Source organism: Lissotriton helveticus, chromosome 9 (genome assembly GCF_964261635.1).
Source record: "Lissotriton helveticus chromosome 9, aLisHel1.1, whole genome shotgun sequence".
Lineage (NCBI taxonomy): Eukaryota > Metazoa > Chordata > Amphibia > Caudata > Salamandridae > Lissotriton > Lissotriton helveticus.
This window is the reverse complement of record NC_136070.1, coordinates 7039897-7056849: the sequence shown is the minus strand read 5'-3', so window position 1 is coordinate 7056849 and position 16953 is coordinate 7039897. Positions and strand designations below refer to the sequence as shown.

The 16953-nt window shown below is 49.8% G+C and overlaps 1 protein-coding gene across 2 annotated transcripts in view; it reads left to right on the top strand.

Annotated features, from left to right (window-relative positions):
• LOC144780849 (putative N-acetylated-alpha-linked acidic dipeptidase) overlaps nucleotides 1–16953 on the top strand; it is a 327400-nt gene that overhangs the window by 287671 nt on the left and 22776 nt on the right. For both annotated transcript variants that reach the window (XM_078659345.1, XM_078659344.1), the window contains one exon: nucleotides 14654–14746. In XM_078659345.1, the coding sequence (XP_078515471.1) occupies nucleotides 14654–14746 (93 nt within the window). The remainder of the gene's footprint in view (nucleotides 1–14653; nucleotides 14747–16953) is intronic.

The window sequence follows — 16953 nt, the reverse complement described above, 5'->3', positions numbered from 1 at the left end:
GAATGTGTTGTAAAAAATGTGTTGTAAAGGTATGCGTTGTAACATCTTACATCCGTTTTCGCCATACGAACACTTAGGCGCACTTAGGAAGTACACATAGCACTTCTCCCCACTTCCATGCCTCGGCCAGCCCCTCCATACAGTGCTGGCTCAGAGCCGGCCTATAAAAAATAAAACAATGCTAGAACATTGTTTATTTTTCAATTGCTGGCTCTGGGCCAGGCAGTGGGGCGACACTCCTCCGCCATTGCAGAGGAGCCGCCACTGAAAGACACACAAGAGGCTATGTATGTATGTCCTTGTGCATGTAATTCCACAGATGTATGTATGTCCTTGTGCATGGAGGGCCACAGATGTATGTATGTCCTTGTGCATGGAGGGGCCACAGATGTATGTATGTCCTTGTTCATGGAGGGCCACAGATGTATGTATGTCCTTGTGCATGGAGGGGCCACAGATGTATGTATGTCCTTGTTCATGGAGGAATGTATGAACGGGGGCTGCACACTAAGTGTTACAGTTTTATGCAAGTTTAACCAGTGCGTGTGCTGTGTAAGGATTAGTGCCTGCACACTTTGAACATAGACTGTATATGGCCTGGTGTCAACCGACCACCAGGGCTCCAAACACGCACAACAAAATTAAATATTCCTTTTATCAAAATATGGTATTTTTTATCCGGTATATTACAACAACCCCCCTTGGCATCAAGAGTAACAAGGCTTTCCTTTTTCTTCTTGTTTCTTTTTCTCCTTTTACACAGACCCCTGACGAAGGGGCTTGGCCCCGAAATGCATTGGGTGTCATTGCAATGTTTTGGTTATAATCTATGATTTATTGATTTAATAATGAAGTTTTGATGTACATATGAATTTTTATGATTGTTCGTGATCCATTATACAAAAGCATATGATGACTGTAATGATATGAACCTTTCGTGATGAAATATACCGGATAAAAAATACCATATTTTGATAAAAGGAATATTTAATTTTGTTGTGCGTGTTTGGAGCCCTGGTGGTCGGTTGACACCAGGCCATATACAGTCCTTGTTCATGGAGGGGCATATAGCCATGTCTGAACTGGGGTGGCAGAGTGGGCTAAAGAACGGTGATGGATTAAACCCAGATCTGTTGACTGGGTGTGAGTGTTTGATTGGTTCAGATGCTCCCTCCATCACCACCCCCTTTTGTACCGCTTTTGGCCGCCATAAGTGTGGCAGGGTATGCTCAGACGTGAGTCCCTTGCTCACTTTGCCACTAGATTCAAGCAAGCCGGGCTGAAGACGGCTGGAATGCCAGTAACCGGTCCTCGAGGCTTGTTTCCGGTCCAGGGAAGACATGGCTTGGCAGTTCGGGCTGGACTGTTCCCATGAGGCACAGGTTCAGACTGATTTGCATATGGCCATGTCTGAACTGAGGTGGCAGAGTGGGCTAATGAACGGTGATGGATTAAACCCAGATCTGTTGACAGGGTGTGAGTGTTTGATTGGTTCAGATGCTCCGTCCATCACCACCCCCTTTTGTACCGCTTTTGGCCGCCATAAGTGTGGCAGGGTATGCTCAGACGTGAGTCCCTTGCTCACTTTGCCACTGGATTCAAGCAAGCCAGGCTGAAGACGGCTGGAATGCCAGTAACCGGTCCTCGGAGGCTTGTTTCCGGTCCAGGGAAGACATGGCTTGGCAGTTCGGGCTGGACTGTTCCCATGAGGCACAGGGTCAGACTGATTTGCATATAGCCATGCCATGTTCTACACTCTTGAGGCGGAAAGCCGGGAGTCCTTTTGTTTGTTTTAAAACTTTGATGTCACTATAACTTTGTGCTTTTAAACATTACTTACCCCCTGCCACCTCCCGGTTTGGGAAAGCCGACTTAGCGCTGTTCCACATCTGGCGCGGGACGATTATCACCAGCGCCTCGCCAAGCCCGCAGGCCACGCCCCCTACGGAGGCCACGCCCACCGCCCAACCTAATAAAGGGACGCTGACTGCTAGCGCCGCCATTGCTGTTCTACACTCCTGAGGCGGAAAGCCGGGAGTCCTTTTGTTTGTTTTAAAACTTTGATGTCACTATAACTTTGTGCTTTTAAACATTACTTACCCCCTGCCACCTCCCGGTTTGGGAAAGCCGACTTAGCGCTGTTCCACATCAGGCGCCGGACGATTATCACCAGCGCCTCGCCAAGCCCGCAGGCCACGCCCCCTACGGAGGCCACGCCCACCGCCCAACCTAATAAAGGGACGCTGACTGCTAGCGCCGCCATTGCTGTTCTACACTCCTGAGGCGGAAAGCCGGGAGTCCTTTTGTTTGTTTTAAAACTTTGATGTCACTATAACTTTGTGCTTTTAAACATTACTTACCCCCTGCCACCTCCCGGTTTGGGAAAGCCGACTTAGCGCTGTTCCACATCAGGCGCGGGACGATTATCACCAGCGCCTCGCCAAGCCCGCAGGCCACGCCCCCTACGGAGGCCATGCCCACCGCCCAACCTTCCTTTTCTCTATAAATCATGTGTCTCCCCCGGAAGCGCAGCGGACGAGAGCAGCGGGCGCGACGTTTGCGCGCCGAAGTCGCGCCAAAGGAAAGCCCGTCTGCGCCCGTCCGCGACCGACCGGGGCCGGGGGCTGATCATTCTGCCCTTCCTACTCAATACTCATTTGCGCAGCTGATTGGTCTCCAAGGCCCGTGGCCTCTAGATGAGATCGTATTAGCCCGAATAAACAGCCTGGGTCTTTCTTCAGCGTTCGTTCATCCCCTCTCTTACTCCCCACCCCCGGCCCCTGCCAGCTGCCCCAGCGCTCCTTTACTCATTGGCCCTTCCCCCACTGCTGTTTCCACGATGTATCTGAATACTAGATCAGCAGTCAAGCATCAGCGCGACCTCTTCACGTTATTGGACTTACACAAACCTGATCTCCTATTCCTTACCGAGACCTGGTTTTGTGATAGTTCCCTCCCCTCCCTACTGGCAATGCTCCCTCCATCTTATTATGCTCTTCGAGCCGATCGCTCCCCTGGCAAGCCAGGAGGTGGAGTCGCACTGATTGCTCGTAAAGAAATTATTTTCCAACCTCTAGTTTTTTCCCCGTTGGGATCATCAGAGTGTTTAGTGGCCCGTTCACTTTCATTCTCTTCCCCACTTACCTGTGTCCTTATTTATCGACCCCCCTCTTCCCCTCAACAATTTCTTTCAAGCTTCCAAGACTTGGTGGCTACCCTAGTAGTTAACCATTCGTCCATTGTTGTTCTTGGGGTTTTCAACTTCTGGCCCTCTGACCCTGCTGAGTGTTCAGCATCCAAGGAATTTTCGGAGTCGCTTCGTTCTCTTAATTTTACCTCTGCTGTTCACGCCCCTACTCACAGTCTGGGCCACACTCTCGACCAAATTTGGTATCGAGACTGCCCGGTCACTTCACTGTCCATCTCCCCCTGCACTTGGTCTGATCATTTTCTTATCTCCTTTTCCTTATTCCTATGCTCAGTTCTCAAGCCTTCCCGAGCCAAAAACATCTGGGCGCGCTCATGGAACCGCGTGGACGTAGCTTCCCTGTCTGCCATACTCACTGCGTCCAGCCCGGATCTTTTCGGGATGTCATCTTTCGGACAAGCGGAAGCCATCAATGGTTGGTTGCGGGCCGGCTGTGATTTAGTCGCCCCGCTAAAGCGCATATCATCTAAGCGCTCTAAAGATGCAAACCGCTGGTTCAATGACGAACTGAAGATTCAAAAACGTAATCTTCGCCGAGCGGAGCGCCTCTGGCGGCGGGACTACTGCCCCACATCAAGAAATCACTATGTCACCCTTTCTGCCCTATACAAGAAATCCATTTTGGCAACTAGGAAGGCCTATTTCTCGTCCAAAATTCAGACCGCCGAAAATCGGCCCAGAGAAATCTTTGCCATTGTTCAAGATCTAGCATATTCTGATAGGGCCACACTTAAACCCTCTCCCTCACAGTTTCTCTGCGACTCCCTTAACTCTTTTTTCCTTGATAAAATCAGTGCAATTAAAGCCAATATCCCCTTCCCTTCCCCTTCCTTCATTAGCCCTCACTGTCCTCCAGCCGCCGCTCGTCTGGACTCTATCCCTCTTCTCACTCCAGACTCTTTCCTCTCCCTTCTCCCCTTGATTAAGTCTGGCTCCCCTCTGGATCCCTGCCCAGCCTACATTCTGAAACAGATCTATTCTGCTTGCATTTCACCACCCCTTACCTGTCTTAACAATTCACTTTCCCACGGCATTGTCACTCCATCACTCAAATCGGCGGTAATCCTACCCATCTTAAAAAAAAACTGCGCTGACCCTTCGGTTTCAGCTAACTACCGCCCCATCTCACACCTGCCTTTCTTGGCCAAGGTACTGGAACGCCATGTAGCAAGAACTCTGAGCACCTTTGTGGAAAATAACATCGTCTTGGCCCCCAGGCAGGCTGGCTTCCGCCCCGCACACTCCACAGAGACCGTGGTTATATCGGTCCTGGACAACCTCGGGGAGGGTATGGACACTAGTCATCCCCAGGCCTTGGTCCTCCTCGATCTCTCCGCCGCTTTTGACACCGTGGACCACGCCATCTTACTTTCCCGTGTCGGAGCGGCGGGAATCGAGGGTTCTGCCTTGGTCTGGCTGTCCTCCTTCCTCAGTGGCCGCACTCAAGCAGTCCGCTTGGGTGACTATTCGGCGGACTTCCGGCCAGTACAGTGCGGGGTCCCCCAAGGCTCCTCCCTTTCCCCCCTGCTATTCAATCTGTATATTGCCCCTCTTATTTTTGCCCTTCAAAAGCTGGAGGTCTCTGTTTGCAACTATGCAGATGACCTCCAGCTCATTTTCTCTTTATCCTCCGCCCCCGCCTCAATATCTAATTTTCACTTTGTTATGACCTTCATTCAGGACTGGATGAATCACAACCACCTGAAACTCAACCCCGACAAAACGGATTTGGTGTTGACGGGTGGTTGCTCCAGTTCTTGGTCTTCTCTCTTTTGGCCCCCTTCCTTAGGTCCCCCACCTACTTCCTCCTCCTCTGTTAAAACTCTCGGTTTTAAACTCAATGACCAACTCTCCCTTCACTCCCAAGTCAGTGCGGTTGTGTCCTCAGCTTTTCTTTCCCTTCGCACAATTCGCAAAGTATCTAGGTTCTTTTCCTCTTCAGCGCTCAAACTTATACTCCTGGCGATGGTGACATCCCGCTTGGACTATGGCAATGCCCTTTATTATGGCATGCCGGCGTACCTAGTGAGGCGTCTCCAGCTGGTTCAGAACCAGGCGGCCCGCCTGGTTTTTAACTTATCTAAATCGCATCACGTCACGCCCCTCCTTAAATCCCTACACTGGCTCCCCATACAGTATCGCGCCCAGTTCAAGATGGGCTGCATCACTTTTTAATGCCCGGCTTGGCTCTGCCCCTGCCTTCATCACCTCTGCAATTCACTCCTACACCCCGTCTAGGGAATTACGCTCATCCACCCAACAACTCCTTGACGTCCCCCGCTTCAAACGAAAAAAATGGGGAGGTGCCAAATTCTCTACTCTTGCCCCTGCCTTTTGGAACTCTCTCCCGATGCACTTGAGATCCTGCCCTCAGTATTCCCTCTTCCGCAAGGCACTTAAAACTTTTCTATTTACCCAAGCCTTTCCTTCTTAAATCCCCCCCTGGTTCCCTAGTCTTTTCTGTCCTTTGGGTTTTGTAGTACTGCATAGCGCCATGAAACCGCTTGGTGTACGTGCGCTCTAGAAATATTTTTAAACTCAAACTCATGTCTGAACTGGGGTGGCAGAGTGGGCTAAAGAACGGTGATGGATTAAACCCAGATCTTTTGACTGGGTGTGAGTGTTTGATTGATTCAGATGCTCCGTCCATCACCACCCCCTTTTGTACCGCTTTTGGCCGCCATAAGTGTGGCAGGGTATGCTCAGTCATGAGTCCCTTGCTCACTTTGCCACTGGATTCAAGCAAGCCGGGCTGAAGACAGCTGTAATGCCAAAAACCGGTCCTCGGAAGCTTGTTTCCGGTCCAGGGAAGGCATGGCTTGGCATTTCGGGCTGGACTGTTCCCATGAGGCACAGGGTCAGACTGATTTGCATATAGCCATGTCTGAACTGGGGTGGCAGAGTGGGCTAAAGAACGGTGATGGATTAAACCCAGAACTTTTGTCTGGGTGTGAGTGTTTGATTGATTCAGATGCTCCGTCCATCACCACCCCCTTTTGTACCACTTTTGGCCGCCTTAAGTGTGGCAGGGTATGCTCAGACGTGAGTCCCTTGCTCACTTTGCCACTGGATTCAAGCAAGCCGGGCTGAAGACGGCTGGAATGCCAGAAACCGGTCCTAGGAAGCTTGTTTCCGGTCCAGGGAAGACATGGCTTGGCAGTTCGGGCTGGACTGTTCTCATGAGGCACAGGGTCAGACTGATTTGCATGTGGCCATGTCTGAACTGGGGTGGCAGAGTGAGCTAAAGAATGGTGATTGATTAAACCCAGATCTGTTGACTGGGTGTGAGTGTTTGATTAGTTCAGCTGCTTCGTCCATCACACCCCCTTTTGTACCGCTTTGGCCACCATAAGTTGGCAGGGTATGCTCAGACGTGAGTCCCTTGCTCACTTTGCCACTGGATTTAAACAAGGCGGGCTGAAGACGGCTGTAATGCCAGAAACCGGTCCTCTGAAGCTTGTTTCCGGTCCAGGGAAGGCATGGCTTGGCAGTTCAGGCTGGACTGTTCCCATGAGGCACAGGGTGAGACTGATTTGCATATAGCGATGTCTGAACTGGGGTGGCAGAGTGGGCTAAAGAACGGTGATGGATTAAACCCAGATCTTTTGACTGGGTGTGAGTGTTTGATTGATTCAGATGCTCCGTCCATCACCACCCCCTTTTGTACAGCTTTGGCCACCATAAGTTGGCAGGGTATGCTCAGACGTGAGTCCCTTGCTCACTTTGCCACTGGATTCAACCAAGCCTGGCTGAAAACGGCTGGAATGCCAGAAACCGGTCCTCGGAAGCTTGTTTCCGGTCCAGGGAAGACATGGCTTGGCAGTTCGGGCTGGACTGTTCCCATGAGGCACAGGGTCAGACTGATTTGCATATAGCCATGTCTGAACTGGAGTGGCAGAGTGGGCTAATGAACGGTGATGGTTTAAACCCAGATCTTTTGACTGCGTGTGAGTGTTTGATTGATTCAGATGCTCCGTCCATCACCACCCCCTTTTGTACCGCTTTTGCCCGCCATAAGTGTGGCAGGGTATGCTCAGACGTGAGTCCCTTGCTCACTTTGCCACTGGATTCAAGCAAGCCGGGCTGAAGACGGCTGGAATGCCCGAAACCGGTCCTCGGAAGCTTGTTTCCGGTCCAGGGAAGGCATGGCTTGGCAGTTCGGGCTGGACTGTTCCCATGAGGCACAGGGTCAGACTGATTTGCATATAGCCATGTCTGGGCTGGGGTGGCAGAGTGAGCTAAAGAAAGGTGATGGATTAAACCCAGATCTTTTGACTGGGTGTGAGCGTTTGATTGATTAAGATGCTCCGTCCGTCACCACCCCCTTTTGTACCGCTGGTTACACTAAAGAACAGTGTGTCCCCGCAATGAATACAGATTATTTCATATAAAGTTCTACTGAAGAATAATGTGCAGGCCTTTGCAAAATCTTAAAACATGAAGAGAGAGAGCAGGCAATTTTCTCCGGTAATAGTGGCGGCCCGACCTATGGGCAGTCATTTCTGTGCTGCCTTTTACCTTCTAAGAGAAGCAGTGCTCTGTCGAGGGTGCTCCCTTCAGGGGCCCCACCAGCTCATGTATGGTCCCTGGCTCAGACTGAAGAGAAAAAAATAAGTTAGTTTCTTTCTTTCCAGTCGAGGGTCTGCAGAGTGTTAGCTCAGAGTGTGCTGCATACACACTGCAGCTGCTTTAGAGAGACACACTGCACAGACACGCTGAGGGGGTCCCTTCATATAGAGAAGACTGGGCCCCCCTGCATCTCAGGGCATCCGTTACCTCCCTGCAGGAAGCAAACATAGAGCCGCTCAGTCACCCCTGGGATAGGTAACTCCTCGGTAGCTCGACCCCCAAACATATAGGGACCGGGGATGGGAGGGCCTAGTTGGCATGACCTTGGGGTGTTCCTGACCAGTGAGGCACCCTGCTTCAGTGTCCTCTGGGGCTGTGATGGGTGAGTGTGAGTTTTGTCTCAGGGGGGCTTTATGTTGCATCATGCCCCTCCCTGGGGGCACCAGGGTCCCCTTCCACGTTCTCTACTGGATGGCACATCGCTGAGGGTGCCCGGAAGGGATGCTCTCCAGACCCTCATGAGCAGGTTGTATGTATGTATAGGCATTTATATAGCGCACTACTTACCCGTAGGGTCCCAAGGCGCTTCGACCGCTGCGAAACCCTTCCTGGCTTCCCTGAGAGATGGTCCCTTAATGGGTATCTCCAGGGTGAGACCAGGCATCCCCGGCGGTCTGGTGGGGCCGTTAGTGAAGATGAGGCAAGCTAATGCCCAGAGTTGCCGAGTGTGAACGCTGATCAGAGTGGGCACCGAGGCGAGAGAATTATCGAGTCCGCTGACCCTGGTCCAGAAACCTGCCGCGCCGGGAATCGAACCCTGGTCCCGGGCCGTCCTCTGCTCTCGGGTCTGCCGCCTCTAACCAGTGAGCCACACTACTTCACAGGTTTGATCCTCCGGGGAGGAGTATCCTGACCTGCACCGAGTCCTCATCTGGGGACCCGGCAGCCACAGGCTGCTCGACCAGCTGGCCCTCGTGAGGGGCACCGGTCCCTGTGTCTGGGCTCAGGTTGGTAGGCAGCCGGAGGTTTGGGCTGTACCCATCAGGTGCTGGTCATTAGTGACCCTTCCCTTTACCCATGGAAACCTTCTTACAACTTTTACCTCCTCTAGATAGCAAAGTTTGATATTCTTCCCCAGCGGACAATCCACGATCCTCAACAAACCATCCAATCAGCAGTAGCGGCAGGCAGCGAATCAAAGGTCTGAGTCTTAATCAACTCAAACTTATGGCCCGCACTTACTTGGAATTCCTCGTTCATGTGAAATAGTAGCACTCCCCAATCCCCATCACAATCGGGGGCAGTGCTTTATCTGCATGTGTTGTCGAAGGGTAGACACACGCTGAGTGCTTATTTGGGCCGGTGGGTTCAGGTGTTCGGCACCTGCCCTTCATCGTCAACACCGGCTCTTATGACAGCCTGCCACATGGTCCGAAGAAGCAGAGCGAGCCGCTTTCACCGAGTCTAAAGTTGGAACAAGGTACCCAGCCACCAAAAAAACAAAACGTACAAAAAATCTCCTTCCACCTGGATACCACCAAAATGATTTATTAACAACCGGAGAAAAATGAGAGGCACTCAAGAGCTTCTATTGCCCTGCATCCGCAACCAGAGGCCAATGCCTTAAAGAATTAAGGGCCAGATGTAGATCGCCAAATACCGGTCGGTAACGGCCAAAATTACAGAATTTCAGCCGTTACCGACCGGTATTTGGCTTTTGAGATGTAGGTGGCATGATTCCTGGATTCGGTATTTTACCGAATCGGTAAATTACCGAATTCTTAACATACCGATTTGGTAAATTACCGAATCCGTAATGTAGGGAGCACACAAGTTAGTGTATTCCTGAGTTAAGGATTCGTTATTTACCACCAACTACAAGTTGGTGGTAAATATCGAAAACCTTTGAAAAAGCAATTCTTTTGCTTTTACAACAGTGCGATGTGGCAGACATACATGCCCTTAGGACATGTATGTGTGCCACATGTGCACCCATGCACTATTCAGGGGTTCCACAGGGTGTCAATGTGACACCCTGCCACCCTTGAAAATGTTCCCCCTATTACCGAATCGGTATTTACCGAATCTGTAATAGTGAATGGTTTCCCATTCATTCCTATGGGCCTCCAGGCCCATAGGAATGAATGGGAATTACCGAATCGGTAAATACCGATTCTTAATTACTGAATCCTACCGATTCGGTAAAATTTACCGAATTATTATCTACATCCCATTTACCTATTCTTAAATACCAAATAGGTAAAATTCGGTATTTAAGAATAGGTAAATTGAGATTACCTACATCTGGCGCCAATTACTAACATATAATTTTTGGGTGTCCTGCTCGAGACAAGCAACCTCTTTTTTCAACAAACTCTGACAAGCTGCACCATGTTCTAAGAATTTGAGAATTCCAATTTGCGTGCCCAAAGAATTCCCTCAGCCCTGGTCCTGAGGAGAACCTGCAAAGAAAATTTGAGTTCAAAACGCGTTGACCTTCACTCGAGGGGGATCTCAGTCCAATGAACATCAATGTGGAAGACTCTTATTAAGTTCAAGTAAAGAACTATATTGTGCTGAAGCCCACATTAGATTTTATGGACCCCCCACAATATTCCAAGAGCGATAGTTGTGAATCTTTTGCTCTGTTTTTCTTCTATAGGACTAGGGAACACAATAGTTACATATTTCCTTGTATGTTTTTACAAATATAATGTTCACGTTTGAGCAAAATATTGGTTTCCTACTGTGCACAATGTTTTTAGACAAATTTCATATTTGTGATGTGACTGTGGTTTTCTATTGCTTTCTTGTTTCTATGTGTGAGTTTGAATAAGTATGAATTACATGTGTAAAATGAACCTGAGGCCAGGTTTATTTAATAAAATGTTCTCTATTTGTTAATAGTTTACAGCCTGTCCCATGGTGGCACTGTTTGTCGTATTTATTTGAGGTACACACCAGTTGTTGTGTAATAATTAAGTATACATTAAAATCATCTAATGCCTGCCATGCGAAGCTGTAAGAATAGTTTGGGCAGCATGTATTAGTCACTTTATTGAATATTTAAAGTCTGAACTATCACATTGCTTGAGAGCGAGGGCTACTGGTGATAGTGCTGTCCTTGGCCGCGCTAGCGAGAGCAATGGGCGGTGCACGCTGCAGTGGCCTCCTAATAAGGGCCTGGCACTTTTCGTTTTTCACAAATTAAGCACTGCACAGACTGTCCCATTGTGCAGCCCCGGACATCCAAGGGCATTGCAGACCTGTTATTGCGCAATCTGGTCCATCTGAACTGCACATCTCCCTCTAAGAAGTTCAACACCGACTGCTGGGGTCACATAGCGAGAGAGTATGGAGGAATCTTGTTCGTTACATATAAGCAGACAAATTGCTCCACCAACTCGCACAAGTGGCTCACCAACACGACCTCAACATCATCTCCTACGCTGATGACACCCAGCTCATCCTCTCCCTCACCAAGGACCCGCACACCGCCAAAACCAACCTCCACGAGGGAATGAAGGCCGTCGCCGACTGGAAGAGGAAAAGCCGTCTGAAGCTGAACTCGGACAAGACGAAGGTACTCATCCTCGGACCCACGCCCTCAGCCTGGGACGACTCCTGGTGGCTGACCACACTTAGAACAGCACCAACACACACCGACCATGCACGCAACCTTGGATTCATCCGCGACACCTCCCTCTCCATATCCAAACAGGGCAACTCCATTTCCTCCTCCTGCTACAACACCCTCCGCATGCTCCGCAGTATCTACAAGTGGATCCCGACCAAAACAAGAAGAACGGGGACACAGGCCCTTGTCAGCAGCAGACTGGACTACGGCAACGCACTCTATGCAGGAATCCCAGCCAAACACCTACGACGACTACAATGCATCCCAAACGCCTCCGCCCGACTGATCGTCAACGTCCCCCGCCGCAGCCACATCACCCCCCACCTGAGAGACCTACACTGGCTCCCCGTCGACAAGAGGATCGCCTTCAAGCTCCATACCCACGCACACAAAGCACTCCACAATGCCAGACCAGCCTACCTGAACAGCAGACTCAGCTCCTACACCCCCACCCGCCAGGTCCGCTCCTCCAGCCTCACCCTCGGCGCAGTCCCCCGCATCCAACAAAAAACCTCCGGCGGAAGACCCTTCTCCTACCTCACCACCAAGACCTGGAAACCCCTCCGTGCCCACCTACGGCAGACCCAAGACCTACTCGCCTTCAGAAGACTCCTCAAGACCTGGCTCTTCGAGCAGTAGCGGCACCCCTCCCCTCAGCGCCATGAGACCCTCACGGGTAAGTAGCGCGCTTTACAAGTACTCTGATTGATTCATTGATTGAACTAAGAACGACTGTGCACCGCAACCCACAGAATTGAGAAAGCGCTATCAATCTGTGAATCCTTTCTGGGTGACGGTTCTAGTGATGAGTCAAAGTCAGCACAGGCTCCGCTCCGGGCAGGGCCCTTCCATCAATTCCTTTAAATTCAGCTTTGCAGCCATACTCACCCCAGAACCCAAAGACTGTTCAGCGAGTCATGCGACTAATACCATCTGATCACTAGTCGGCATCATTTATGGTCAGAACTACAATGTTATCAGATCATCTTTGAACCTCTGACTTTCGTTCTTGATTAAGGATATTCTTGGCAAATACTTTCTCTATGGTTCAAGAATTTCACCTCTAGTGGCACAATACAAAAGGCCCCGGCCGCCTGTTTTAATCATTGCTCCAGTTCTGTCCCTCTAAATTCCAGTATTGTTGTGTTCCGTCATTACCTACCAGCGTCGAGGGTGGGTAATTTGCGCACCTGCTGCCTTCTTTGGATGTGGTATCCATTTCTTAGGCTCCCTCTCTTGAATCGGCCCTGTCTCCCCATTCCCTGTTTTCACCAAGGTAGGCACAGATAGTACCTTTGAAAGCTGATGGGGCAGACATCCGAATGTATTGTCACTGTCACAGGGACGTGCAATCAACCCAAGGCTATCTAGAGTCACCAGTGTGGCAAGCCTAGATTGATTTTGGTATGATAAAGGCACGCATCTCTAGTGGTCAGCGCGTGTTTGTATCTATTAGCTCTAGAACTTCAACAGTTATCCAAGTAAGAGATGGTGTAATCAAAGGCACCATAACTGATATAATGAGCCATTCCCAGTTTCACTTCACCAGCTGTGTGTACTTCCAGGTGGACGGTTTAATGTTTGAGACAAGCATGTGCTACTGTCAGGATCAACCAGGTACTTGTACCTGCTGGAGTGGGAGTGGTGTGGCCGACCAGGACTGACCTTCGCACCCCTTGAGAGCCTGCTGCAAGAGCCCCTGGTCAGACAGGCACTGGCGGGCTGAGCCTGCTCCAGGAAGGCAAAAGGGAGAGACGGGTTGAGGTGCAACCTGAACGAGACACAGGGGTGCAGGCCTGGGTGTCAGAGACACCTCGCAGAGTGGTCCTTCTGAGCTGCTGCAGAAATGTCTTTAGTGGATAAGGGTGACATCCTACTACTCAGAGGAATTCCACTAGTCATATGTGTCATTTATGCACGCCAAGTGATGGAGATGTGTAGTCGAGCATTTGTATCAGATCACCTGGCGCACTGGCTAGGCTGCAAGCTTCCAGGACAGCTCAGAATTCTGAGAACTGAGTAACACCTAGAAATTATGTGTATTACTTATTTATTTTATGTACAAAATGTCATCAGTGACGTTGGCATGTCACATTTTGCACCACCCCATGTGCAAGGTAAATGTGGCACAGGTGAAATTGTGCACGCCTCAAATTATAATTGTGCCTAGCCTTAGGTCCAGGTGTGCACTGCCCAGCTAACAGGGATGGCATCTCTCTCTTCTACTTCTGAGTCCCACTTTGACTATTAATGTATCTTTTGCATACCTGGTACAGCGCCACAAAGCCTGAAATGGACTTGTCTGCACTTAGCAAAAGCCATAAATGAATAAATATTTTCTTTATGTTATGTTAGGTTGTCTTGTAAAGCGCATGGCTACCCCAGCAATGGGGCGTCCCAGCACTGTAGACCACTGGGGAACCCGTCCTGGCTTTCCCTGTGGGATGATCCCTGCTGGGTATCTCCAAGGTGAAACCAGGCATCCCCGGTGCATGTGGGGGGCCGTTGTGGAGATGAGGCAAGCTAATGCCCAGAGTTGCGGAGTGTGATTCCCTGGTTAGAGTAGGCACCGAGGCGAGAATTAATGAGTCCTCTGACCCTGGTCCACGACCCTGCCGCGTCCGGAATTGAACCCTGGTCCCTGGCCGTCCTCTGCTTCCGGGTGTGCCGCCTCTAACCAGTGAGCCACACCACTCCACTCCACTTTACAAAATGAGGAGTTATGAAAGGCAGTGCTCTGATTTTTTATCAAGTTGTAAAGCTCACTGCAACTCAGGGTCTCCTTCAGGGTTTTGGCAGAGCCTAACTAATCCTAGATATGGCGACTGTCCCCTCCCGGGGACCAGATTGATCTCTCCACTGACCTGGTGAGACGACGGGCCACCTGCCAAGAGCTTAAGAAGTGCAAACTGGGGCTAAATAAAGGGGGATGACCACTGTGACCCAGTGGTCTGTGGAAAACATGGACCATTGGATTAAGGGTTATCCATGGTAACTCAGTGGCGCCCTAAACTTTAAATAGAGTTTGGCAGGTTGGGAGGTTCACTGGTTTAAAGCCTTCTTGCCGGCCCCCCAAACCCTGACAGAGGTCTACAGTCCACACTGTTAAGACACTGTTTAATAGTTTTGTTTCTTTTTTGTTTTAAATAACTGATATTCAATATTTAAAACTAAAGTACATTTGTGACTGTGGGTGTTCCACAAGTGAAGGATTCATTGTGTTTCTGTCTCTGTTGCAGCCCCTTGGAAGTCCGCAGAGTGAATGACCAACTCATGCAGCTGGAGAGAGCGTTCATTGACCCGCTGGGCATAGCTGGAGCGCCCACGTACAGGTACTGGGGTACTCCAGGGTGCCTCGAGAATACAGGGGCTGGTGGTACACTGAGGAGGAAGGGGCTGTGATCTACAAATACAGGTACAGCAGGAGTGGCTGATGGCCTGCAGTTGGTAAGAGGTGCGGTTGAAGCCTCTCTGTGATAAGTGGTGTGGTTGATGCCCTCTTGCTGGTAAGTGGTGTGGTTGATGCCCTGTTGCTCGTAAGAGGTGTGGTTGACGCCTCTCTGTGGTAAGTGGTGTGGTGGATGCCCTGTTGCTGGTAAGAGGTGTGGTTGACGCCTCTCTGTGGTAAGTGGTGTGGTGGATGCCCTGTTGCTGGTAAGAGGTGTGGTTGAGGCCCTCTCTGTGGTGGGTGGATTGGTTGATTCCTGGAGGTGGTAAGGGGTGTACTTTGTTTGTGAAATGGTATACGTGGTAATAGGTGTGTGAAATGCGGTAGGTGGAAACGGGTTTCCTATATGCATGGAATGGGGTAGGTGGTAAGAGGTGTCCTCTGTGGGTGAAATGGGGTAGGTGGTAAGAAGTGTCCTATATGCACAAAATAGGGTACCTATTAAGGTGTGTCCTCCAAACGTGAAATGGAGTCGGTGGTAATAGGTGCCATCTATATGTGGAATGGGGTTTTATTTATACATGAAATGGGGTCACTGGTAAGGGATGTCCTCTATGCGTGAAATGGGGTAGGTGGTAAGGGGTGTCCTCTATGTGTTAAATGGCATAGGTGGTAAGAGGTGTCCTCTATGTATGAAATGGTGTGCGTGGCAATGGGTGTGTTGTCTGTGTGTTAAGGGGGTAGGTAGTAAGAGGTTTCCTCTACATGTGCAGTGAGGTAGGTGGTAATGGGTGTCCTCGATGCATGAAATTGGGTAGGTGGTTAGAGGTGTCCTCTGTGCGTGAAATGGGGTAGGTAGTAAGGGGTGTCCTTTGGTGTGAAATTGGGTACGTGGTAAGGGGTGTCCTCTATATGTGAAATGGGGTGGGTGGTAATTGGTGTCCTCTATAAGTGAAATGGGGTAGGTGGTAAGGGGTTTCCTCTATGTGTGAAATGGGGTCCCTGGCAAGGGGTATCCTCTATAAGTGAAATGGGATAGGTGGTAAGAAGCGACCTTTATGCGTGCAGTGGAGTAGGTGGCAAGATTTTTCTATCTGTGTATGAAATTGGGTTGGGGATAAGGGGTGTCCTTTATTCGTGAAATGGGATAGGTAGTAAGAGGTGTCCTCTGCGCTTGAATGCCTTGTAAATAAACAACTTACCGCTCATTTGGAAAATCACAGACTTTTTGATCCATCGCAATCAGGGTTTCGGTTGGCACATAGTACCGAAACAGCAGTAGAAGAGATAGTTGATAATATCAGGCTGGCCCTGGATAAAAGAGAAGCAGCTATGCTCATTCTTCTGGACCTGTCACCCGCCTTCGACACCATCTCCCACTATATTTTAGAACAGCGGCTCTGGGAGGTGGGAGTCAGGGAGAAATCCCTGGACTGGTTCAAAAACTACCTAAGGAATCGTTCAACCACCGTAGATTTAGATACCCTGGCCTCATGTAGTAGGCCAGTAAGCATAGGCGTCCCCCAGTGATCTAACCTGAGCCCTATGCTTTTTAACCTCAATGTAGCACCTTTGGCTATGGTAATCAGTTCCTATGGTTTTGAGGCCGTGTCATACGCTGATCACACTCAGCTCTTGATTACGTTTGGTCCCAACCCTACAGACACAATGATTTGGTTTAAAAACTGTATGATCCACATAAACAACTGGATGGGCAATGACAAACTACAGCTCAACGGTAGCAGGACAGAGATCATCTTGTTTGGCAGGGCTGAAGAGTATTGGTCTAACAATTGGTGGCCCCAGGCATTAGCCCATGCCCAACCCCTAAATAAGCAGGGCGTAATCTTGGAATAACTATTGACAACAAACTGTCCATGAAAAATGATGTCAATCTTGTGTTGGGCACTTGTTATGGGATCCTGTGGAAACTACGTAAAATCTTCAAATGGTTACCTATTGAATCCAGGAAACCTCAGGTGCAGGGTCTAATTGTAAGCTGTTTGGACTATGAGAACGCCTTATTAGCTTCCCTAAATGAATATTTCTTTTCGAAACTGCAGATCCTGCAGAACACTTCTGCCAGACTTATCTTAAATCTTCCACAAAGATCCCCCTCAGCCCCTAGTCTGAGGTCCCTCCACTGGCTTC